The 26,056-nt window shown below is 34.6% G+C and overlaps 2 protein-coding genes across 2 annotated transcripts; both read right to left on the bottom strand.

The window, feature by feature from the left end:
• Nucleotides 1–1,320: 1,320 nt before the first annotated feature.
• LOC128559218 (repetin-like) lies at nucleotides 1,321–2,961 on the bottom strand. The gene has a single exon (XM_053550433.1). The coding sequence runs from the start codon at nucleotides 2,959–2,961 to the stop codon at nucleotides 1,321–1,323; it is 1,641 nt and encodes a 546-aa protein (XP_053406408.1).
• A 10,784-nt stretch (nucleotides 2,962–13,745) lies between these two features.
• LOC123546623 (uncharacterized) lies at nucleotides 13,746–14,882 on the bottom strand. The gene has a single exon (XM_045333064.2). It carries the CDS (start codon nucleotides 14,749–14,751, stop codon nucleotides 14,086–14,088), a length of 666 nt encoding a protein of 221 aa, XP_045188999.1. The 5' UTR covers nucleotides 14,752–14,882; the 3' UTR covers nucleotides 13,746–14,085.
• Nucleotides 14,883–26,056: the final 11,174 nt, after the last annotated feature.

The following is a 26,056-nucleotide window of genomic DNA, read 5'->3' as shown; positions in this document are numbered from 1 at the left end:
GTTTACTGCATTCTAATCAAATAAAAAAAAATGTCGAAGTCTTCCATGTTTGACATAATATTTGAATTATCTAAAATCGTTTTTATGTTTTAATAATTTTTTTCACACTTATATTTGTAGTAAATACTCTAGAAACTACAGAAACTACTTAATCTGGTGATTAATGTATCAAGAATTGTCAATCGCCGAATATAATTATCATTCTTAATGAAGAATTGAGAGGCGCACATTCGAGACGAGCACAAAAACAATATCTCGCGTTAAAGACTTGGCTCGAAATTATCCTCCTTTACAGTAAATAATTAAAGAATGGGGATATGCATGTAAATGCTATATCAGACGATCTACACGTTGTCTGATGCCCTCTTTACCATGGAATTTGGCACGTAATCACCTTTGGCTTGCATACCGGACTTGATTATTTTTGTTTTATCTATTATACAATTTGTAAATACAGTGTACAAGAAAATAATCTACGGCTGGTTGTATACGCAGATGACATTATCCGGCTCACAGGAAACTGTTTTGGAGGTATTCGGCAGAACCTTGTTACCACTAAAACAGTACCGCCGAACCAGTAATTCCAATCTGCATCTACAACCAGCGATATAATCTCGCCAATAAACAATCTCAGTAAGAACCAACAGATTATTGAAATCATAAGCAAAGTGTAAAAGTTCAAAAGATGGATGTTTTGTTAGTGAATACTGTATGAACTATTCACATGTGTACTGTTTAAATATCTTATCATGTTTTAGGACTACGTGCGGGTATGGTATGCCATCATGCACTTATTATATGTTATATTATACCAGATTTATATAGCGCCCTATTCATGATAAGCTTTACATACTAGTTCTCGTATGGGTATCGCAGGTCATCTCATATACTATGGAAATGCACTAGCTTTTGAACCATGTTTAATGTAAATTATGTTTGTATTTCATTATTTGCAAGATGATATTTACATTTTACGACGTTAACTTATGTTTTCAAAGAACAATAACCCATTCGCTTTTAAACCAATTAATGAACTTGAACTTTCCAAATGGCAGTAAACTCAAACCTAATAACATGATGTCCAGTCATACCCTCATGCAGAACTTATACATGATGGCCTGTCATACCCTCATGCAGACCTAATACATGATGGCCTCTCATACCCTCATGCAGACCTAATACGTGATGGCCTTTCATACCCTCATGCATACCTAATACATGATGGCCTCTCATACCCTCATGCAGACCTAATACGTGATGGCCTTTCATACCCTCATGCAGACCTAATACATGATGGCCTCTCATACCCTCATTCCAGACCTAATACATGATGCCTCTCATACCCTCATGCATACCTAATACATGATGGCCTCTCATACCCTCATGCATACCTAATACATGATGGCCTCTCATACCCTCATGCAGACCTAATACATGATGGCCTCTTATACCCTCATGCAGACCTAATACGTGATGGCCTTTCATACCCTCATGCAGACCTAATACATGATGGCCTCTCATACCCTCATGCAGACCTAATACATGATGGCCTCTCATACCCTCATGCATACCTAATACATGATGGCCTCTCATACCCTCATGCATACCTAATACATGATGGCCTCTCATACCCTCATGCAGACCTAATACATGATGGCCTCTCATACCCTCATGCATACCTAATACATGATGGCCTCTCATACCCTCATGCAGACCTAACACATGACGTCCTGCCATAACTTTATGCGGACCTAATGCATGACGGCCTGCATTACCCTCATGCAGACCTAATACCTGACGTCCCGACATACACTTATGCAGACCTAATACATGATGGCCTGTCATACCCTCATGCAGACCTAATACATGATGGCCTCTCATACACTCATGAAGAACTAATATATGATGGCCTCTCATACCCTCATGCAGACCTAATATATGATGGCCTGCCATACCCTCATGCAGACCTAATACATGATGGCCTGCAATACCCTCATGCATACCTAATACATGATGGCCTCTCATACACTCATGCATACCTAATACATGATGGCCTCTCATACACTCATGCAGACCTAATACATGATGGCCTCTCATACCCTCATGCAGACCTAATACATGATGGCCTGCCATACCCTCATGCAGACCTAATACATGATGGCCTGCAATACCCTCATGCAGACCTAATACATGATGGCCTCTCATACCCTCATGCAGACCTAATACATGATGGCCTCTCATACCCTCATGCAGACCTAAAACATGATGGCCTCTCATACCCTCATGCAGACCTAATACATGATGGCCTCTCATACCCTCATGCAGACCTAATACATGATGGCCTGCCATACCCTCATGCAGACCTAACACATGACGTCCTGCCATAATTTCATGCGGACCTAATGCATGACGGCCTGTCATACCCTCATGCAGACCTAATACCTGACGTCCCGCCATACACTTATGCAGACCTAATACATGATGGCCTCTCATACCCTCATGCAGACCTAATACATGATGGCCTCTCATACCCTCATGCAGACCTAATATATGATGGCCCCTCATACCCTCATGCAGACCTAATATATGATGGCCTGCCATACCCTCATGCAGACCTAATACATGATGACCTGCAATACCCTCATGCATACCTAATACATGATGGCATCTCATACACTCATGCAGACCTAATACATGATGGCCTCTTATACCCTCATGCAGACCTAATACATGATGGCTTGCCATACCCTCATGCAGACCTAATACATGATGGCTTGCCATACCCTCATGCAGACCTAATACATGATGGCCTCTCATACCCTCATGCAGACCTAATACATGATGGCCTCTCATACCCTCATGCAGACCTAATACATGATGGCCTCTCATACACTCATGCAGACCTAATACATGATGGCCTGTCATACCCTCATGCAGACCTAGTACATGATGGCCTGCCATACCCTCATGCAGACCTAATTACATGACGGCCTGCAATACACTCTTGCAGACCTAATACATGATGGTCTGTCCTACCCTCATACAGACCTAATACATGATGGCCTGCCATACCCTCATGCAGACCTAATTACATGACGGCCTGCAATACATTCTTGCAGACCTAATACATGATGGTCTGTCATACCCTCATGCAGACCTAATACATGATGGCCTGTCATACCCTCATGAAGACCAAAAATATGATGGCCTGCCATACCCTCATGCATCTACATGACGTCCTGTCATACCATCATGCGGTCATAATGCATGACGGCCTGCAATACCCTCATGCAGATCTAATAACAGACGTCCTGTCATACCCTCATGCGGTCATAATGCATGACGGCCTGCAATACCCTCATGCAGATCTAATTAACAGACGTCCTGTCATACCCTCATGCAGTCCTAATACATGACCGCCTGCCACACAAACACGCAGACTTAATGCATGATGGCTAGTATATGAAACGACCTTCGATACCCACGCGTATGTAAAGCGCCTTTGAACGTGTTTATCATGAAAATGGCGCCATAAAAATCTGGTATAACATAACATATGATAAGTAAATGATGGCATACCATACCCACATGTAGACCTAAAACATGATGGTCTTCAATACACTCACCCCCCCCCCCCCCCCCCCCCCCCCCCCCCGACCGGCCAGTCCTAATAACTCATGATGGCATGCATACCAACATACAGAAATAATACATTACAGCATTCCGTACCCTCAGGCAGACCTTCTAACACATGATGACATGCATACCAACATGCAAGCTTAATAAATGGTGGTGTGCCATACCCTCAGGCGGAACAAATGCTATTTGGTGCAACGGATGTAGATTATTACAGTTGGAAATGCAGCTGAAGAAGAGTGAATTTGGAGAATGCCTAGAATGCAATATGCATCTGTTTTACAATTCACTAATATACAACGGTATCAACAAAATAAAGTTTTATCCTAACTTCTAAACAAAATTTTCCCATTAACAATTTACACTCATATAAGTTGACATACTTGGGAAATCGGATGGCTGTTATTAAGATTTCTATTAAGATACCTCAGATAACGAACCGAAACGGTAAAGAAATGGATGATGAAAAATATTTTACGCTGTATGCATTACTTGTATTAATATCGCTATCATTGTTTTCGCTTATTTGTGCTGATACCATCTCTGGGGATAATATCGTTCATTATGTAATATAAACCAAATTTCATCATAAGTTTTCATCCACTATTTTTCTAATGATGCGGAGAAACTTTTCATGATAGAAAAATATGAAATAAAGCCTAGAAAATTTGTGCCCTTCAAATTACTAACAATTATGTTTCAAACGTGATCCCAACATTAAGAAAGAAAAATTTGTACATGTAGTCCACAAGAATGACAACTCTTGATCCAGGCCAATATTTATCAGTTACGTTATAAAAAAAATGATTCTGTTTGTACAGTATGCATAGTTACATGAAAACGGATTTTGACATAAAATGTTTGTTTTTCACAAGAACAAAATGATGTATCGCCAGTGTATAATCTACCGTTAAGTCACGTGCATTACATGATTTATCAGTTGATTCACTGAAAGAAACATGTGAAGTGGCACTCATTATTTCATAGAGAAGGAATAATAGTTTTTGCATTTAACAAGACATCACAGTATGCTATATTGCATGTTATATCTACAGTACACTTGTCAATTTATAAAGATTGATTGCGCGGGATATTAAGCAAATTGTAAGTATCTCTCTTCGCAAAAAAAACGGTTCTAGCAACTGAAAGTAACCTTTACACGCAGCAAAACGCAGCTTACAGATGAGGAACAACTTGAAACAGTAATGAGCGAGCGCTCTTAAACAATATATATTTTCACCTTTTATAGACATTAGCGTTTTAAGGGCATTTAATTAATACGTACATTGTATGTACAAAATCATATTTAACAATTTGGTCTATCAGAAATAAACGAAAGAAAAAATGTTTGTTAAAATACTTGGTATAGAAATATTTTTTATCAGTCTGAATACAATTGATTTATCTAATATCTCAGAAACGGCATGGAGACTGATGAGTTTTATCTATTCGTTCTGTTGTATATGAAAATAATGTTGGTCCGTGAAAAAATTGATAAAGCATGTGCAATTTTTAAAACATACCTAGTACATCCGAGAAGTTTTCTAAAAACAAAATATTTTAAAGGGGTTTTCATGTAAATTTTGGAATTTATAAAATTAATTGTATCAATTATGTAATATTATGTCTAATGTACGTACTGTTCTACCCATTCTTAGCTTATTTCAGTTCTTGGTTCTCATAGTTCACACTGGTCATGCATTTATCATGTACATACATTAAAAACGGAAATGGTGAAATGGTGACATGCCCGAATGATCGCTGCGATGCGATCGGAATGATCCGACTGCGCGGATGCGCAGGCTGGTCTGGATCCATGCTGGTCGCAAACCCACTATGTTGGTTTTCTCATGGCACGGCTCAATTATGTATATATGAAAAATGTCGGACCGTAGAAGTAGATTCTAGGAAATGTCTTTATTGTTAGCCTTATAGGAGTGAAATGATAAGAATCTGTCTTGCAGCATTTGCGTGGCTGTATTCTGTTCTTCCAAAGGACAGTCTCAGTAAATGTTATTCATTACTAAAACAGCAGTGTTGATGCTCCCTGTGGCGTCCGTACTTGGACTGAATGGTGTCACATTTTCTGGTCGTCCGTTTGGATCTTTGATTCGATCAGTCGTTATGTTTAATCGAAGTCCAATTAATGCAGTGGGGTGTTATATGTTTAATAGCCTCACATGAACAAACTCGATCGAAATTTTGCTTTGTTTCAACAGGTTATTATAATACGTTTTATGGACTGTCACTACAACAGTCTTTAAGTGCCGTGTTACGACTGAAAAACGTCTTCCTATATTTGGTGTCAAGGCTGTTATATTTTCTATTTGTTCAGTCAGAGATCCGCTTAAACCAGTGCTAGGAACAATGAGGGGTTATGAGGGGTGTTTCGTGATCGTTACCTCTCAAGAGCAGAATCAACGAAGCCAAATGAGCCGTGCCATGAGAAAACCAACATAGTGGGTTTGCGACCAGCAAGGATCCAGACCAGCCTGCGCATCCGCGCAGTCTGGTCAGGATCCATGCTGTTCGCTAACAGTTTCTCCAATTCCAGTAGGCTTTAAAAGCGAACAGAATGGAGCCTGACCAGACTGCGCGGATGCGCAGGCTGGTCTGGATCCATGCTGGTCGCATACCCACTATGTTGATTTTCACATGGCACGGCTCAAATCTACTATTGTTTCGCTCTGTCACGTTCAATGTTTCCAAATAATGATGCATCTCGAGCACATTTGAAGTTAAATGTTTCTCCCTGGCAGCACGTCTCCTTGAACAATATGATAAGGGTGTTACTGCTTTTGTAGAGAAGATTTAAAAAAATACAGATTTTACTATCATTCAACAATTCAGGATAGTGAACATTTAATTTTCATATTGATTATCTATCCATGTCTATATTGATTATCCATCTATGTCTATGTTGATTATCCATCTATGTCTATATATCTTTGCGGATTTCCATGCAGTAGAATGACAAGTTTTGCAATGAGAACACCAATTATACCACAAATCGAAGAAAATAGTTTTTTGCATTAGTGTTTTGATTTGTTGTTGTTGTTGTTGTCGTCATCGTCGGTTTTTATTAAAATGATTTTCCACCAGGGTGTTATCAACAATATGATTAAGAAATTAAGAGTGCATTCTTTGGAAACGTGAAAAGTTTTCCCCTAATTTCCTAACAAATGTATGACAGTAAATTGTTTTGTTTTGATAAAATCAGTTTAAATAATATCTCAACACAGTTCAAATATTTATAAAGTCAGTAATGATGGTATAAATATATCTAAGTAAATATACATTTTCTTTGTGTATTCCTATAAAACATGATAAAGGACTTATTTCCCACTTTATATTTAAATAGTATGTTTGCATATACGTTATAAGCTATAAATCAAATGCCTGAGTTAGGTGTTACTGACATTGTTTATCTTAATTGCGATTTTACTACTCTGAATCTTACGAAAAGTTTTTTTCACAGTCTTTTGACAATATTTTGAAATATTTAAAATCTTTTAGCGTACTAATAATATTTCTGTTGCTTGGCAAAGAAAGAGTCATGTCTGCGAAAACGACAATAATAAGAATGTCATCATCATCATCATCATCATCATCATCATCATTATTAGTATAATAATAATTACAATATTATTTTCATACCACTCTAATATAACACTCCTCGCGTTATAAAACGCGTTAAAAATGGTGACAACCAATTTCAGATCTAAAAATATTGTCAAGTACATGAATTTAGTTACAGCATTTTTAAATAAGAAGTACAAATATAAACCTAAGTTACAGATATTATTCGTAAATATTGGTCTGGCACTCATTAATCTCTGTCAATGTTTTCGGGCGTTTTCGTTATTTTACGCTTTATCTGTAATCTGAAATTATTTACATTAACTTAAATAACATATATAGTTTACCAATGGCACGGTGGGGTAGTGGTAAGCTCAAGTTACCATAAGTTTGAATTCAGTTCGGACCATTTTTACTAAATCATTGTAATGTAATTTTAGCGATATTCCTTTTATTCTAAAAATTATTTTCTGAAACTTATTTCACGTTTTTTGTAGTATTTATGATTTAATTTTATCATGAACGACGCCAGTTGCTTGAACTGACCGTTGAATGAATTAAAACTTGGCTTGTCCAGCCTTGAAGATTTTAAAGTCGACATTTTGAGGAATGGGTTACTGACAAATCATGATTGAAAATTTTTGCACGCTTTTTAAAGTATCCAAGTGAAATAAACAAAATGTTATGAACAGATAGAGGTCTCGAACCCGCAACATCGCGATTGGTAATTAAACGTTTTGTCTGCACAGCTATATCTTCGCATAAAGAAATGTATATCTTGTATATTATATCGCTATTTTAAGTTCGGGCATACGGAATATACTGCCAAGTCAATATTTATCAAGGATAACAGCTTGTTTATCGATATTTCTAATTTCTGTTCTATAGTCTGAAAGCCGTGTACGCAAAGCTAATCCGAAAACCCAAAACGTAGTCACTTCTTACTTTCAATTTTTTTCAAAGGCGAAATATGTTTCCATCTTTTTATGTATGTTATGTTCGTAGGGAATCGAATGAGAATTACAATATTTGCTGACCTCTTTACACCTGCTTTTATTTGGCCAATTAATCTTCTCCATCAAAACTAGTATAGCAAGTTACTGAAGTCTTATACAAAGTTTTAAGGTTCAAAAGATAACAATTACATGCGTGTGTGTGTGTTTTTTTTTTTTTTTTGTTGCAGTAACGAACACCTCAGTATTTCCTCTGCATGTCCAAACTACATGAAAGTTTATGTGTTGTCTGTTTGCTAAGCAAAACTGAAAGCACTGTACTGCTCTAGTGAGTAAAAACAAAATAACCAGCCTATATCGACTTGAATATAACGATGCAATGACCACTTCGGGAACACTGACATTTGGAGGAACGTTCCTCTTCTTATTCTCAGGTTCCTTACCAGTGGATGCGTAGATCTCTTTTACCTTATCCAGTAGATCTGGTGTATCAACTGGTCATCGGCTGAATTTAAATGATTAGGGAAGCAAATATTTAATCGATATACATCAGGCCGGTTATATTACTTGGAATAATGTCCAAACCTTAAACTAATTCCAACATGAGGTTTAACTGATGACTTATAATCTTTAGTTACTGATTCAAAGTCAAACTCTGAAAATCAGGTTGTATTTAACCCTTAGCCTGCTGCAGGCGAATTTAACAGCCTTTGCAAACAGCTTGGAACCAGATCAGACGCCGATTAAATCGGCGTCTGATCAGGTTCCAAGCTGTTTGCTACTCTGACAATATTTCTTCCAATTTTGGAGCAAATTGAATGAACTTTACAATTTTAGCAGACGACATTTCCAGCAGACGACAATTTATCTAGCATGCTAAGGGTTAATGGCCGCTTCCTTTAGATTTTAGTTCATCAATTTATTGCAAATTTATCTTTAAAAAAAAATCAGTTAAAAGAAATACAGTATCATTTCTTCACATGCATGCATTACATGATACAGCAGTTCAAGAAGCATTTTAGAAATAATTGCCGTAATAATTAATGAATTTCGAGCAAATATTGATGCTAGCAAGTACCCCAATAATATGCAGTAACATTGTGAGTACAGTTTTGCTTTACGAATCCCCTAAAATGTTTATGCTTCTTATTTCTGACTGAGATGCACATGTTTTATGTTCAATCCCTTTTAACTAGTTTATTTTAGAAATATGTATGTATGAGTTTGGTTTGAAATTCTATGTTCTGAAGTTTGACACCCGTGTTCTGAATTTTGACACCCAGACACTTTTTGACAAAGATGGTAAAAAAATAAACCTAGTCTTCTAGTATTTGTTAGAAATGTTAAAATAGTTTTTGTTGGATATTCAAAGCAAACATTTGTACTATAGAATACCTGGAGTAGAACAGTACAGCATATGGTCCACAGTAGCGGCCACAATATGATACTTCAGAATTTCAGATGTAATATCTTTTTTCTGTGTTTCATTTCCTTACATACTACATATTCCACACCAACAAGTTTATGTTGGAATTTGGTCAACCCCCTAATGTTAGAATGACCAGCTTTTTTATATTCAACATATATTTAGTTAAAGGTGTTTGCATTTTTTTCATCAAAAGTATACAAACTGGTTTAGTTCATCTAGAAAGTCGCTTTGTTAGGAACAGCAGATTGAGACTTATACCGCACGTACTTCGTCTGTCCATGTTTATAGGTTATTAGATTTGTATCGAGAGATATGCACGAGTTTTGCAGCGGAAAATGTGCGCGACTTTAGGAGCGCAATATCATTCCGCAAAAGAACGAGTGCATATTTCTCGATGCAGATCTAATAAACCTTTTATTACATGCACATACTACATTTATAATTATTATATAAATGACATGATTTATTCTTTAGCCTGAGTAAAATTGAAAATATTGTCGTTAAAGTACTTTTAAACGTGACGGAATGCATGGAACTGACGTCACAAATGACGTCACGCATCCGATATGAAATTTGAACGTCAATATGGAAAAATATTGACGTTTCAGGTTCCACTGTAATTTAACGGAGTTTATAAAATGAGTATGTAATAATATAATTTATAGAAAATATATAACTTCTTTTCGATAAATATTTCTTTCTAAATTTGTTTTAGTTGTGCATTTAACACTTCAGTAACGAAAAATGATTTTCAAAGTTAATGCCACTAGACTTTCCCTCTGGGTCAGAGCACTTTGAAATAAATTCGCCTCTGCTCGAGACTGTAATAAAGAACTGGCAATCCTGTCCTACCCATTACGTATTTCAATTTGTGGAAACTCTGTGTAAGATTTGTCTGAAAATATATACACACTGTACCGCTGGAAAACTGTATAATTCGGTTTCGAGGATGTACTTTTAACAATGGAATTGTCCGTTATTTAGGTAGTGTTATTCAGTATGATAGTGGTTCTTGCCTTAATAAGGCAAGGTAAATCATGCTGGTTTTCCTTATCAGCAAAGGAGTCTATAAATTGAACTCTCAACTATAGAACCAAGACTTTACAAATCGCTGTTTCAAACTCCTCAGAAACTACTCTATATCATCTTACAAGTATTTTAGTTCGCCAGGCGATAGAAACATGGACGATTTTATTAAGTGAACCGCAGAGAAGATAAGGTACAAAATGGATTATAATCAAACGGGCAGATAAATATTTCTGTCAGAAAAGTAGCACATTAGATAAATTAATGTTTAGCTGAAATGAAAAGAAATCTAAATTTTGCTGTAAATAAGTAACAAATCAATTTCGAGGTTGCTGCTAAAGCAACTTGAGTTCGAAATTATCCTGTAGCAGATAAGTACCAATCAAAGGAGTAAGTATTCAGTGAACAGGGAAATAAATACTGAAGGTCGATTGGTGGTAGAAATAATTCAGAAGCATTCGATAGGACTGGAAAAACAAGAGCTGTCTCCATAGGATGACATATGCCCCCGATGGCACTTTGAATGAGTAGTTATGACCGATGTTAGAGTTTAGGACCTTTGACCTACGGAGCTGGGTCTTGCGCGCGACACGTCGTCTTACTGTGTCTCACATTCATGCGTAGTAATTTTAAATTCCATGCATATTGACAAAGATATGGACCGGACACGCCCATCAATGCACTATCATGAAAAATGACCTTTAACGTCTAAGTGTGACCTTGACCTTTGAGCTACGGACCTGGGTCTTGCGCGCGACACGTCGTCTTACTGTGGTACACATTCATGCCAAGTTATTTGAAAATCCATCCATGGTTGACAAAGATATGGACAGGACACGCCCATCAATGCACTATCCTTTAATGTCTAAGTGTGACCTTGACCTTTGAGCTACGGACCTGGGTCTTGCGCGCGACACGTCGTCTTACTGTGATACACATTCATGCCAAGTTATTTGAAAATCCATCCATCGATGACAAAGATATGGACCGGACACGCCCATCAATGCACTATCCTTTAATGTCTAAGTGTGACCTTGACCTTTGAGCTACGGACCTGGGTCTTGCGCGCGACACGTCGTCTTACTGTGGTACACATTCATGCCAAGTTATTTGAAAATCCATCCATCGATGACAAAGATATGGACCGGACACGAAAATTGCGGACAGACGGACAGACTGACAGACGGACAGACGGTTCAAAAACTATATGCCTCCCTTCGGGGGCATAAAAATCAAAGAGCTAGAGATAACTTTCCTGCAGAAAAGTAGCAAATCATGAAAGTAGATTGTAAGTAGAAAATAGAAAACAATTTGACGGGTTAAAGAATAATTTGTTGAGACTATATAACAAATAAAAGGTAGACATTTAGCCGAAAACTAAATAAAACAGGTAAAGACAATATTTGGAAGGCAAGTATTGAAGATACTTGGCCGAAGTGGATAGAAAACAAAAACTAAGTAAAAATAAAAGTTAGAGTATACTCCCCTGGAAGCACTGTGCTAGACAAACCATAAATAGAAACTGTAGTGGATAGATAATAGACAGGTGCTTTCAAATATCCATACCAATATTAATAATATACATAACATAGAAAACGAAATGAACAAAAGGCAAATGAACAAAAGGCAAATTGAAATTCATAAGCCTGTTCAAAAGAAACTGTGGGTAGAACGCGTTTATGATATGTAAACCCACTTATCCTATATTCAACTAGATAGACAAGACAGTGTAAATATGATAAACACCCGTTGAGATAAACCCTAGAATAAGTGACAAAATATCAGACAGTGCAAAGTAAAACATATAAATATGGTCAAAAATGAAAAGGTAAATGTCACACATTGCAAAAAAAAACTGTAGCGGAAAGATATAGCAGACTGGTTGCTTCGAATATCATTCAACGAGTACATTTTAATTCCATGAACTTTATAAAAAGCGAGAAGAGATAAAAAGGGGTGCGTGGCCTGGCGAAGAAGGGAAATGGAAAGTAAATTAGTGGTATCAATACATCATGTACCATCAGATAGGTAGATATTCAAATAATAAAAATTGAATGAAAACGAATGAAAGAGGAAGAGACAGTTGTTTGGTAGATATGTAACAAATCAAATAGGGCAAATTTTGGTTGGCAATGACAAATATTTTAGATAATTAGATGTAATTGAAATAAATCAAAGAGTGGTAGATAAGTAACTCATTCGACCAAAATTATGACTTTCACTGGTTTCGATTTCATTTCATATTATATCAGTACTATAAAAGTACGTCATATAAAATGAGGTAAATCTAACTTGAAACCGTAATTGATTTAAAATGTTAACTTGATATTTATGTTGATCAAACATTTGATTATGTCCTAAATTAACAGGATTATATCTGTGTTGTGAATTAATCGATGCTTACGATAATAAAGTTAATTTAATACACGACATTTATTTAATTTTTATCATGTATAAGCGTTTTTATTGGCATATCATACATGTAGTATTCAAACTTCATTGAAAGTTAAACACATATCAAAATGCAACTAGCTGTTTTTATTTAATCTAAATAGTAAAAGCATGCATATGACAACGTTGCCTATTTCCTATCTAATTTAGTTTTTGGTTATCATAATAACTTGCACGAAGACGATAGATTAGAGTGTTCTAAGAGTGTAAAGTACACCTCTTATCTCTTCAAATAATGGCCATTATGCAGCGCAGTAAAACCTCTAAAACGTTATACAAAATATATCTTAGAAATCATTTCGCGGGCGTGTTTATTTTATGAGTACATTTTTTTCTTTGGGGGAAGGGGGGAAGGGGAGCGGTAATCGTAAAAAAGAAACTTATTTAGGTAGGTAATTGTATTCATTTTTAGACACTGAAAAAATTGGAAAATGTATCTTAGATAATGTTTATCTAATGGTTATGTTTCAAAATATGAAAGGGGAAGGTATTATAGGGGAAAACTTAAATACGGGATAATCAGATTAGGGAAGATTCACGGGAAAAGATATTGGAGAGTTACTGTTGACGAATGTTTGAATAGGGGAGGATTAGTGTAGGAAAACGTTGTTGTAGGGAATATTATTATAGGGGAGATAAGAAAACAACAGTACTATAAAAATAAACCAACAAACCTTTGAAAATTTAATTCACTTAAGATCCAGAAAATAATTTAATTGGTTTAACTACGAAAAATGTAACTGCTACAAAATAAATAACATAAATAAGAGTAAAAACACGCGCTGGAATTCCTATATAAAATGTTTGCACATTTTGAAGCAAGCAGCAAAATTAAAATCTAGTTTGATATACACAGTATAAATTAATTAATGCTATCCATCTGTAGAAAGAAAACTTTTGCAATTGCAGTTTTCTCAGTCATGATTCTCCTGTCACATTTTGATGTAATGATACCATTAAAAAGTTATATATTTTAATCCCCATCTGTGTAGATACGAAACATTAAGTCCGTTATAGATGGTACTCCAACATTGTAGAGTATTTGGATTCGTCTGATCCGAAGTTGGCATTGACGGTGATTTTAGTGTCCTTATTTTTGAATGGCTCTAAGTTTGAGTTACCTTCAAAATGGTTGCCCTTCTTCTCAAGATGGAACCATTCCCCATCCGCCACGATGGCGACGGCCTTAGCATTAGGAATAATCACTTTCCAGAATACGTTCCTCAACGGCGCTTCCTTGTGGAGCACGAGTGGCTCGTGCAGATAGCAACCGTCTTTCCACTGTGCGTACTGCTTCGGGAATGGGAAGACCGGATGAAGAGCCCGAACGCAGTTAATTAAGTAGTTATAGACATTCGGTAGCGACTTGCTGTCATCGTTCGCCGGGAGGGCAAAAATCTGGAATTTGTAGTACCCTGACTCTGGCAGATTGATGATGAACGTGATGGTACCGTGTAAAGTTTGCGTAAACACAAACTCTGAGAGGTCCTTGTCGTCACGGGTGTTTATTAACTGATGTGTAACCTTAAGGTTATCTTTGCATTTCAATTTGATTTCCAACTGATTATCGTTGGTTCGTATTTCCGAATCTATGTTACTTAAAGCCGACAGCCCTAATTCAGCAAATTTCGGCTGAGCACCGAGGTAGCCCACGGGTAAGTCCGGTCGTTGTGCCATGTCCAAAAATGTCCTACGAAATGCCTCGCACTAACGTGCACTACAAAGTCCAAATTTTGTGTTTCCTGAATAGCAATTTCCGCGTACCACGAATTCTCAAAGCGGCGCACAGGTAATATACTAAACAGGACGGGTAGAGTACGCTCTGCTATATGTTAATGCTGGTAAAGAACAGTTCAAAACACCTATGCTACAACATATCGCAAGCATCAAATACTTTTAGAGGACTAAAATGCCTGACGACTGTTTAAATAAATGCAATTTGAAATTTTATATTGAAGGAATGAAGCTTAATTTGCCAATAATAACTAGAAATAACTGGTGTGATCTGTCTTTTTTATTTTTAATCTTATAGCATGTTTTCGATGTGTTCAAGTGAAAAAGGAAGACATTCTTTATTCTTTATACTTTAGTTTTTGAAAGTTTTTCTTATTCCGTTGTAGGCCAATGTGGAATTGTTCGCTTGTCATTTAACTTAATTTGAACTTTGGGTTAATTTTAGATAAATTTATGAAGCAGATGTTGTGAATTGTCGATAACGCCTATTCATCAGGTCATAAAAAGTTCACATTTCATGAGAGATTTAAAAGTTTTGTTTAATAATATTCGCTAACTTGAAGTTTACAAATCAATGTCATTTCACTATGTAATCTAAATTACTTGCATACCAACGTATCTTAAGCAATTTTCTTAATAAAGAAACATTTCCCTTTAGAGTTTGTTTAAAACACTTCGACACTCAGATTTCAATTTAATACCTTGTAAATATTTAAAGGCAATAAATATAACACATTGTGCGAACAAATTGTAAGGGTAGATTTGAAGAATTTAAGGCATAAACTCTACCCGCAAGAGCTCCTTTCATTTATTCGTCTACAATGATAGTAATAACATGATTCTCAAAACTTCATGTAATACAATCATTTTAAAATTCCGTCATTGATATGGTATATAGATGTCACAATGGAAAACGTATGGGAACAAATCAATTCTTAGTTGTGAACATGCGATTAGGCATCGCCCCATGTGATTCTGGGACGATCTATGTATGAAAAGAATTGGAACCGCTGCCTTTCCCTTGCATGATCGTAAGAGGCGACTAATAGGGTCTTCACACTTGGTTTTGCTGTAACTCTGTGATTCAAGCAGGTATGCAAATTTTGATTCCATCCCTCATGTTTTTATTTCGATGTAAATGAGATGTGAAACCAAAATTTGTAGTCCTGTTTGGCACCATATAACCTATAATGTGTTGGTGCGCCGTAAAACCCAAATAAATAAATAAATAAATAGATTAAGCATCATTTAATAATATGAAAAGAACTTGATATACTGGCAATACCTGACGTTAGTCGGTTCGCAGTTTAACTTGCAGGAACCTACCTGTATTTCAGACAGCGCTGATGGCTTATCAGTCAGTTGAAATCTATATCTTTACATATTTCAGTAGTGATACAAGTTTTCGCGATTACGTGGTTCCAGAATCGAGATATACCTGCGATTGTTCGAGAAAATCTCTCGTGGGACTAAAAATAGCAACAGCTTCCAGGAATCTTAATTCTCATTGAAAATATTAGCATTTCGAATGCGGGAAAACTGTTTATGTTCATACCTAGAATATTTAATGGTTTTTCTGAGGTGTTGATACAAGCGGCAGACGTTTCAAGCTCAAACGGTCTGATCTGAGATATTGTATCTGCATAAACAATTTGCCATTTGATAGAATTAGAACAAACTTCAATGTTGTGGCATTACATCTGCTCTTGAAAAAGAAAAAGAATATTTAACCCGAAAATGTCAGGTATAATAAATTTTCTTGTGAGATATTGCCAAACGAACAAAGTTCTTTGGCGCTGTTAGGACTGGGGACATTTTAAAAGTATGCGTAAAATATTGCTTCTGACTTAACAATTAACACTTTCATTGATCACATAATAAATAGGGTACATTACACATAATGTCCTGTCGATTGTTCATTTCTGATTCAGCTACGATATTAGTTATGCTTGCAGATATATCGTGACTGTCTCTTTATTGGTGCTTAAATACATTTTATAAGTATACGTATATTCAAACCTGTATTTTTGTATGTTATTATTCTTTTCGATACAACTTTTCACTAGCCTTGACTTGGCACTGTCAATGTATAAATCACACTGTTTGTGATTCATATTTTAACGTTATAAAAATGTCAGAACAATTTGAGCGCCATAAGATAAGACAGTCGGTTATTCATTCGCAGACTAAAGTGATAATAAAATATTATGTAAACTAAATGACTCAAGAGTCTGGATGCTCTGTAAAGAACCTGTAGAGAAATGATCATAAATGTCTTAGTTAGATAAAATGCTTCGTAAGAGTGTGTGAGGGAATTCAAGTAGCGAACTTCAAAATAAATACAGCCAAACAAACAATTCAAACCGTGAGAGCTGTCACGTAATAAGCAAAAATCTACCAGAAGTATTTACATTTATTTGTAGGTACATTGAAGCCATATACTTTTGATAACTATTTTTGTCTGTGTTCAGTCCACGTTTTGATCACGGGAGATAACTCCTGAGGCTGTTCAAATTTTGTATAATTATTTCCCTTATTTTCTCAAAACATTCTAACTATTATATAGATAATCAGAGCCAAGAATATAGGAAAGTAATGATTAAGAAAAAAATAAAAAGATTTTCTAGTCGGTAACAAGACTATAACTGTATCTAAGTAATAAAAGAAAAACATAATAATAGGCAAGTTCAAAACCTATGGGGACACGTTGACAAAACGTTTGAACATAAAAATAGATTGATTTTCACCAAGTCAGTTCCTTGGGTTACCTTTTCAAGAAAAGTTGTTGGTCCTTTTTCTAAATTAACATCAATTTTTGACTACCGTCCTAAATATTTCGCATGGCATCATTTTTTTTTTCAGTCGTCTTGATTTAGAATCATGCATTTTCAAATGACTTAAAGAAAATGAGCTTAATATACAAATCAAACAGAAGCAAGTCGACTTAAAGTACAGTGAATATTTCCTTAATGATCGCATATCAGCATGAACTTCCTTATAATCACTTAACATAATTAACATGTAGAATTCGTCCTTTGTGGTCACAAAACAGCATTAACTTAGAGTCAATGTTTTCAAAGATGGTACAATTTGATTCTTTAAATTCAGCGAAATGTTTCATATAGCCGTAATTTGTGTTAACATGTCACGTATACACGACAACAAGACAATTCCATCGCAATAGAAACAGAGGGACAGGACTTTATAAGAATTTATTCTGAGACTTTAATGAGAAACCATGACTAATCTTGATTTCAAATATATCTAACTAACATAGCGCGGTGTTTAAAAACGAAAAGCATACACGTGAAGGAATGGATCTTGCCTGCCAACACTATAATCAGTTCGCCGCATTTAACGCGCTTAAAACTGACATGTTTTCAAAATATATTTGAGGGAAAGAAGTCGCAGCATGATATTATTCTCTAAAGTATGAACAAAGAGTCTACATCGCACTATCTACAGTAGTACATCATAGCTTAATGAAATACATACATGATTAACGGCCTGTTTTCTTACTGACGCTTCAAATATAGCAAACTAACGTTATTTTATTGTTGAGTAATTGTGCAAAGTCGAGATATGTTTTCTTTACAAAACATTTTAGCGCCTATACTCTTTTCCCCTTAAAAAGAACCTGAAAGGGACATTTTTTTCTTTTTCATCATCAGTTTTACTAATCTTTGAATCTCATTTCTAATGCACACATAGCGAAACAGGACAACCTAAAATGGCCTGCTGAGCCAAGATTCGTATTATTATTATTGCAATGGAGGATGAACCTTATTGGTAATTAAATCAAATTGACGAAAAGTAAAATTTCCTCGGAAAATTGATTCATTAGTATAAAAAATAGATGAATTTGATGTGATGAGATAAGTGAATCCACATGCACGATTTAGAAGAGATAAATCATTAAATTGTTAACATGTTTGACAAGAAATATTATGACGAACAAAAGTTGGAACGTTTTATCAAAACAGACAGTCCAATATATCATTTTTTAGACATCATCTAGAAAAAAAACAACAGATCTTTGTCCAGGATGTATTGCAGCTCTAGGTTGAAACTGACTATATCTCATGAAAAGCATTATCATTTCCGAAACGACACAGCGGTTTTTGATTTTAAGATCAGAACTGTTATGTCAGTTTTTTAGAAATCAGTGTACCTGTCATTGATGAAAGTTTATGATGCATTTACATGTCTGGTCCGATATTTGTCATTGACTATGGCCAGCTCTGGCTCTAACAGAATAACGTTTTATTTCAATCATCTTGCAAATCGGCATTTTAAATGTTTTTGACTGTTTGCAATGAGTATTATCGGTTTTGTCAACACTTTCATGTACAAAATGTTAAAGAAATAAAACACGGATAGATATCCAACAGGGAATGCCACAACAAATATACAACATTTCCATTACATATGAACATAGAACATTAAACAAAGAAATACATGTTTATCTACGAAGATGTTAGATCTTTAAGAATTTGTTTTCGTTGTTTTAAAGTTTCGTTGTTTAACATTTTGCATTTTTATTAGTCATTTTTAGCTTGCAAATGAAACCGACACAGCAATAATTATGTTTATTTGCATTCTATACTTCCACAGAAACCTCCTATAGGTTTAATTAACCACTCAGCTGCAGTCTGTTAGTGCCTTGTTGCTGTACGTATTTAGATTCAGTGTTATAATATTTTCTGGTACTTTTTCATCTTAAAAGTCTTTACTTATAATACGGTTCCACTTAAGTCGGGTGCTAGGAGTTAAGAATTTATGAGTTTACCCCTAATGAACAGACTCAATAAAACCGATTCTGCCATTATTTTGTTTGATTTCGACCTATGCCTCCAAATGATCTATTTTTATTGACTGTATTACGAATACATTTGAAGTTTAATGTGTCTACCTGGCAGCATGTCTCCTTGGAAAGCAGAAGTGTGTTGTTATTTAAGACTTATCATTAAATAATTCAAGATGATGAACATTTCAATTTCGTATTAATTTTCCAAATATTTATGTGTCACCAAGATATCTGTTAAGATTCACCTCAAATTAATGGCGCAACAATAACACAATTATACAACAATTATTGTTTCTGTAAGGTATATCGAATAACAGAGCTTTTCGCATTAAAATTTCTTATTGTTATATAGGCTTTGCCTTCAAGATAATATTAATATACTTTAGATATTACACCCATAACAATAAAACAGTCTCTTCGTTTGCCATTAATAGTATTTAAAAATCATCAGACCTCACTATGTCATAGGTGGTTAATGCTTTGGTTTGCTTTTTACACGTTTTCAGGTCGCGAGTTCACACTTTTTAATCTCTTGTTTTAGGTTTTTTGGTTTGTAGCATAAATGTATATAATATTCACATTTTAAAAACATATAACGAAAATGAACTTGTCATTTAAAGTACAATTCTGGTAGTCGATACTTGATACACTGATTTTTAAACATCTGCTGGTAAACAACTGATTTATTTCAAACGGATTGCATATGGCATTACATATTTCCTTAGACATTTCATAACTTAGATGAGACATTACAAGACTTTATTCATTTAGACTACCATCACAAAATATTGGCCTTGTGTGTTTTATTACAGCATGATAATAAATGAACTGTATTTGAAATATGGCTAGGTGAAAGGTTTTCATATTTTGACAACATTTTTGTCTATACATACGTTTATAATATAAACAACGATGTTTTTGTTTCTAAATAACTGCTTGTTATGAATGGGATTTCAGAATTAAACGTTCTTTTCAAACGTGAAAAGACTTACTCTAATTTCCCAGGTGACTTAGTATGCAACTGGGTTAAAACCATTTTGTTTTGTTTTACCTGTATTCTAAACTACATTTAAAGTTAATTCAAATATTTGCAAATCAAGAGTCAATGGTTTTAAAATGTCAAAGTAAATATCCATTTCCTTTGTGTATCATTGTCAAACAAGATACAAGGACTAATTTGCAAATTTAACATTTAAATATCACGTTCAAGTATAAATTATATGCCATAAATAAAATGCCCGAGTCGGGTGTTACTGACATAGTTTATCATGATAGTGGTTTTAAAACTCTCAAAAACAGTTTTACAGTGATTTTTTTTTCTCACAGCCTTTATCAAGTTTGATAATATTTAGTAGAATTCAAAACCTTTTACGGTACTAATATATATTGTATTGCGTGGCGACGAATCAGTCACAACTCTGAAAACAGTATAACAATAATAATAATAATAATAATAATAATAATCATGATAATAATACACCATTATCATTGTTTTACATCACTATAACATAAAATTCTTCAAATTTATAAAACACGTTCTAAAATGCTTTACAGTTGATAACGCATACAATTTCAAAACTAAAATATTGCTATATAAATTTTGTAACATCAGATTTAAAACAAACAAAAGCAATCCAAAATGATAAGTATTAATTAAGCGTTTTAGCTTGCTCGTCTGAAGGGTACCAACACACCAAAACGACAATTTAGGTATCTGTCGTATCGGCATGCTAATTTGTTGTTAAAAGTGTTTTTGGTTTAACGTCGTTTTTCAACAGTATTTCAGTTATGTAACGGCGGGCAGTTAACCTAATCAATGGTCCTGGATTCTGTCCCAGCACAAAACTGTTCTCCGCAAGTAACTGCCAACATTTGAAAAGAGACGTGCGAAACATGACTCAAATTTATCATCTTTTACAGTAACTGTTCGGAGATTTGATTTAACATTTCTATCATCTTTAACCAGGCCATTTAATCATCATTTTCGGAACCTGTATAGTGGGTTATTGTAGGCATACACAAAAGGAAAGGCTCAAAAGGTAACAAATACAAATGGATTTATTGTTGTCGAATACTTAATGAACTACCCCCTTCACACCCTACCCCCAACACCCACCCCCAACATCCCGTTCAGTTCCACATTTCCGTTGTTTAACCACGTTTTACATTAAACAGTTGTTTCTTTTTCCTTTACCTATATATTCATTAATCAATCTTAGCGGGAAAGCTCACCCTGTCTTATATATCTTCTTAATTGTTTCATTGCCACTTCTGTGTCCGATATATACCATCTACTGCAAATAACACCTCCTCCCTCTTACGTTATTTCACTGAATGAAAATAGGACTATTATTTGCGAGAAGGCATTATGATATTATATGTCAATTATTTCTGACTAATTAAAAATTCAATTAAGTATTTCGTTCTCTAAACTTTTCGTGTTGAGGAACATCGTTGTTAAATGCAAATAATTAAATATTCATATATCGCTGGTGTCTGTACAAATGCAGTGGGAAATAGGTAGAGAAAGAGGTTGGGTCTTGTTGGAAGGCGAAAGAGCAGAAAGGAAGAATATTCAACACGTTAAACTACGTTCCAAAAACGCAGATTCTTTAGAGTCGCCTCAGTGTGAAACTGTTTTAAAGATTAGTTTTACAATTCCTTGTCCTAGCCATAAAGTATGTCAACTTGCTTTCACACTGTGTAAGTCAATTTTCCGAAAACATGTATGCAATATACTGCTGGAAAACTATAGAGCCAAGATATTCCAAGTCCTTAGGAACTACCCTAACTTAACATTGTTAACGTAAAGAGTATTCATTGAAGATTTAATTAAGTCTATAGCTAGTGAATTGCAGAGATAAGGTAATCAAAGAGGTAAATCTTTCAGAAAAGTAACACGTTAGATAAATTAATATTATGTTGAAGCGGAAAGAAATCAAAGTGATGGATACTTTGTGGTAGATAAATATCAAATCCATTACAGCGTTGCTATTCATTCAGTATGGACTAAATCTATAAGGAGAATATCCTGTTTTAGATTAGAAACAAATTAGAGAGATGCATATTCATCATAAGAATAAATCATAAAGGTCGAAATCAGTCGCTGATAGATATAAATAAATCAGTAAGATCGATATTCAGTTGAACTGGAAAGAAATCAAAGAGTCAGCGAAAATTTTCAGGCAGAAAAGTAGCAACCCATTTAAGTAGTTAATAAAATGAAATTTGAAAATTGAAATAAATAATATAAAGGGTAGAATAAATTAGTTATGGATAATAGGTAACAAATCAAATACGGCATTTATTCGCATGAAACCAAAAAGACAGAGAAAAATTTGGTAGATTTGTATTGAATCGATTATGTAGGCATTTGGTCGAACTGAGTAGAAATCAAAGAGTAAAAGATAATATTATCTTTCTGACAGAAAAGTAACAAATCCGACAGGTAGATAGATATTCAGTTGAGATTCCAATGAATCCAAAGAGTAAATATATATATTTTTGACTATCGAACATCAAATAAAATATGATTATATTTTTTTTCAAAATTTGAAATTCATCAACATGTATGATTATATTGCAGATAATGAAATACGTAGAGATAAAACCGTGTTAGTTAAATTTCAAAACAATTGGGGAAATAGTCAGTGCAACATAGAATAAAAGATCAGATTAGACATCGTGGAAGCATTTTCCACAGCAAACACAACGCAAAGTAGGCCAACCACAGTTAGATACCGTAATAGAAAGATATAGTACCAGGGTTACTTCAAATACCCATCAACAAGACAATTTTACTTATATAAAGGATACAAGAAAGGGATTACGAGGTGCATAGGTGAATGAAAAGGGAATGAAAATAGGACATAAAAAGAGAAAATATAAAAAGGTGAGGGATCAAGGAATATGATATCTCAAATCTACTAGACAATACACATAACAAACAAAACGAAACGGACAGAAACCCACTGAAACTAAGAGCACCATATTGTAAAGATCAGAAACCTGTTTAAAATAAAGCTATAAACACGTTTGGGGCATAACAACCTCATACCCTATTTAAACTAGTTATAAAGGATAGCGTAGATAAAAGTATGCCTCTCTAAATAAGCCCTAACATTAAAGACAAATACAAAACTGTCTTAAGAACATTTATATATAGTGTCAAAAATTAAAATGTAAGAGAAGATTACCTGGGAGCACCGAGTAAAGCAAACTAATCTAGAGACTCACATCATAAAGTAGGCCAACCTCAAATGGAAACAGAAGTAGAAATAGACAGCAGATTGGATGATGCTTCAAATATCAAACAGCAAGTATATTTAATCATACGAAGATATAAAAAGCTGGACGGGGTAAAAGGCGATGGGTTACCAAAAATGGGAAAAAGTTAAATAAAATAGTAGTGTCAGTACTCCGGTACGCAATAACATGTCTGAATCTGATAGGTAGATATTAAAATGAAACGAAAATGAATCAATTTTTCGGTTGATGTGTTGTTTCAGATTCGCAAGGGAGATATTAGTGGTATATAAGGAACTAATCAAAAACATGGTAACAGTATATAAATATTGCATTCCTGAGAGGGTGATATGAAAAATGTTCACCGCGAAATATATGAATATATTGACCGAGGCGCCAGCCGAGGTCTATATTCATATTTCGAGGGGTGAACATTTTTCATATCACCCTCTCAGGAATGCAATATTTATTTTATTATACCGAAAACGTATAAGGGTCAAAGCATTTACTGGAAATCAACATAATAATGTATTTAACATTAAAAAGTAATTACTAACCAAATAATGAAGACAGAATTAAAGAGTCTTTACTTGTTAGCACTCATAATTTGTGGCGACTTTGCTTTGTAATAAGACTTTTTTTGATAGATTTAGTCGAGACGTTTACATATCGCTGACTCCTATAATTATTCTAATATTTCCGCAACATTGCGTAAATCAGTAGCATTCGAAAAACGGCGATAACTTTCTGTTTTCTAAATGAAACATACAAGTGTGAGCACTCATTTTCTTAGTCAGATCATTTCCAAACTTATTGTGATAGTTTCGATTCAATATTTGATGAAAAATTGTTTTCGAAATATTTTGCACGTAGCATAAAAAAGAAAATTCGGCCGTGTTCGCACACGCAAGAGCACCAGAAAATGGTAATTTAATCCTAACTTATATAAGCGCCTCGTCTGAAAATTTATCAACTCCGTCTTTTAATCAATGCCAAAGTATCAATCTCTCAACGGGTGATATGAAAAAATAACATCACATGCGCAGAAAAAACAAAATAACGCTGTTGCGCATGTGATATGAAATTATGAATCATATCACCTGCGCAGAAATTGAAAATAACGATTTTGCGCATGTGATATAAAATCACTGGGGAATATGATATATTATTCAAGTTAAACTAATGGGAAATTTGCATTGGACATTTATGTAAGGTATAATAAACTGAAATATATCATGACTTTCACCCGTTCCGTTTTCATTGCATTTTATGTCAGTACTATAAGTATATCGTATAAAGTGAGGTAAATCTAACTTGAAGTCATCGTTTTATGTAATATATTGACCTCAAACTTTTATTGATGAAACATTTGATCATGATCTGAAAGACCAGATATGAAAGAGATATAAATACTTGGATTATCAAGATAATAGAGTTCCTGTAGATTTTCTAATGAACACATTTAAATTCTATAACGTGTAAACTTCTCATTGCTGTTTCTTACATGTAATATTCAAAGTTAATTTAACACACATTAATTGAGTCAGAATGTAGCTTGCTTTTTATATTTATTCTAGATAATGAAAGCACGAATTTGACTACGTTGCTTTTTCTCCTATCTAAATTAGTTTTCCATTATCATGATAAGTTGAACGAACACGATACTGTTTTAGGAGAGAAGAATTTCTGTTACCTGTTTAGATAATGGCTTTCTTGCAGCGCTGAAAAACCTGTACATCAAATTTATTTATTCATATTTCTTTCAAAGTCGTAGAATTATAAATCTTTACTTTGCCATGTCCATATGAAAAATATAATTACTATTTGATAATTTTAAAAAAACCTTAATTGCCTTTGGCAATAATATTCCTTTTCGGACTATGGAAATCGTATCCCGGATATAAAGTGTATTTTATAATTCAATTATAACAGGAGAGCGTTACTGTAGGGATTGGGAATTATTGTTAAGTAAAGTTGTAATAGGGGGTGGTGTTATGGTTTGGGAGAGTTAGTGTTAGAGAGAGAGAGAAAGAGAAATTTATAACAGGGAAAAGCTTATATAGGGGAGAGTACCGGGAAGAACATTAACTGGGGGAAAGATCTCGAAAGAGATGTTTTATAGGGGTAAATCATAACAGGGGGGAGGAAATACAAGAAAACAACGGTATTATAAATATAAAGGAACAAACCTTTAAC

This window comes from Mercenaria mercenaria, chromosome 9 (genome assembly GCF_021730395.1).
Source record: "Mercenaria mercenaria strain notata chromosome 9, MADL_Memer_1, whole genome shotgun sequence".
Taxonomy (NCBI): Eukaryota; Metazoa; Mollusca; class Bivalvia; order Venerida; family Veneridae; genus Mercenaria; species Mercenaria mercenaria.
This window is presented reverse-complemented; position numbering and strand designations above follow the sequence as displayed.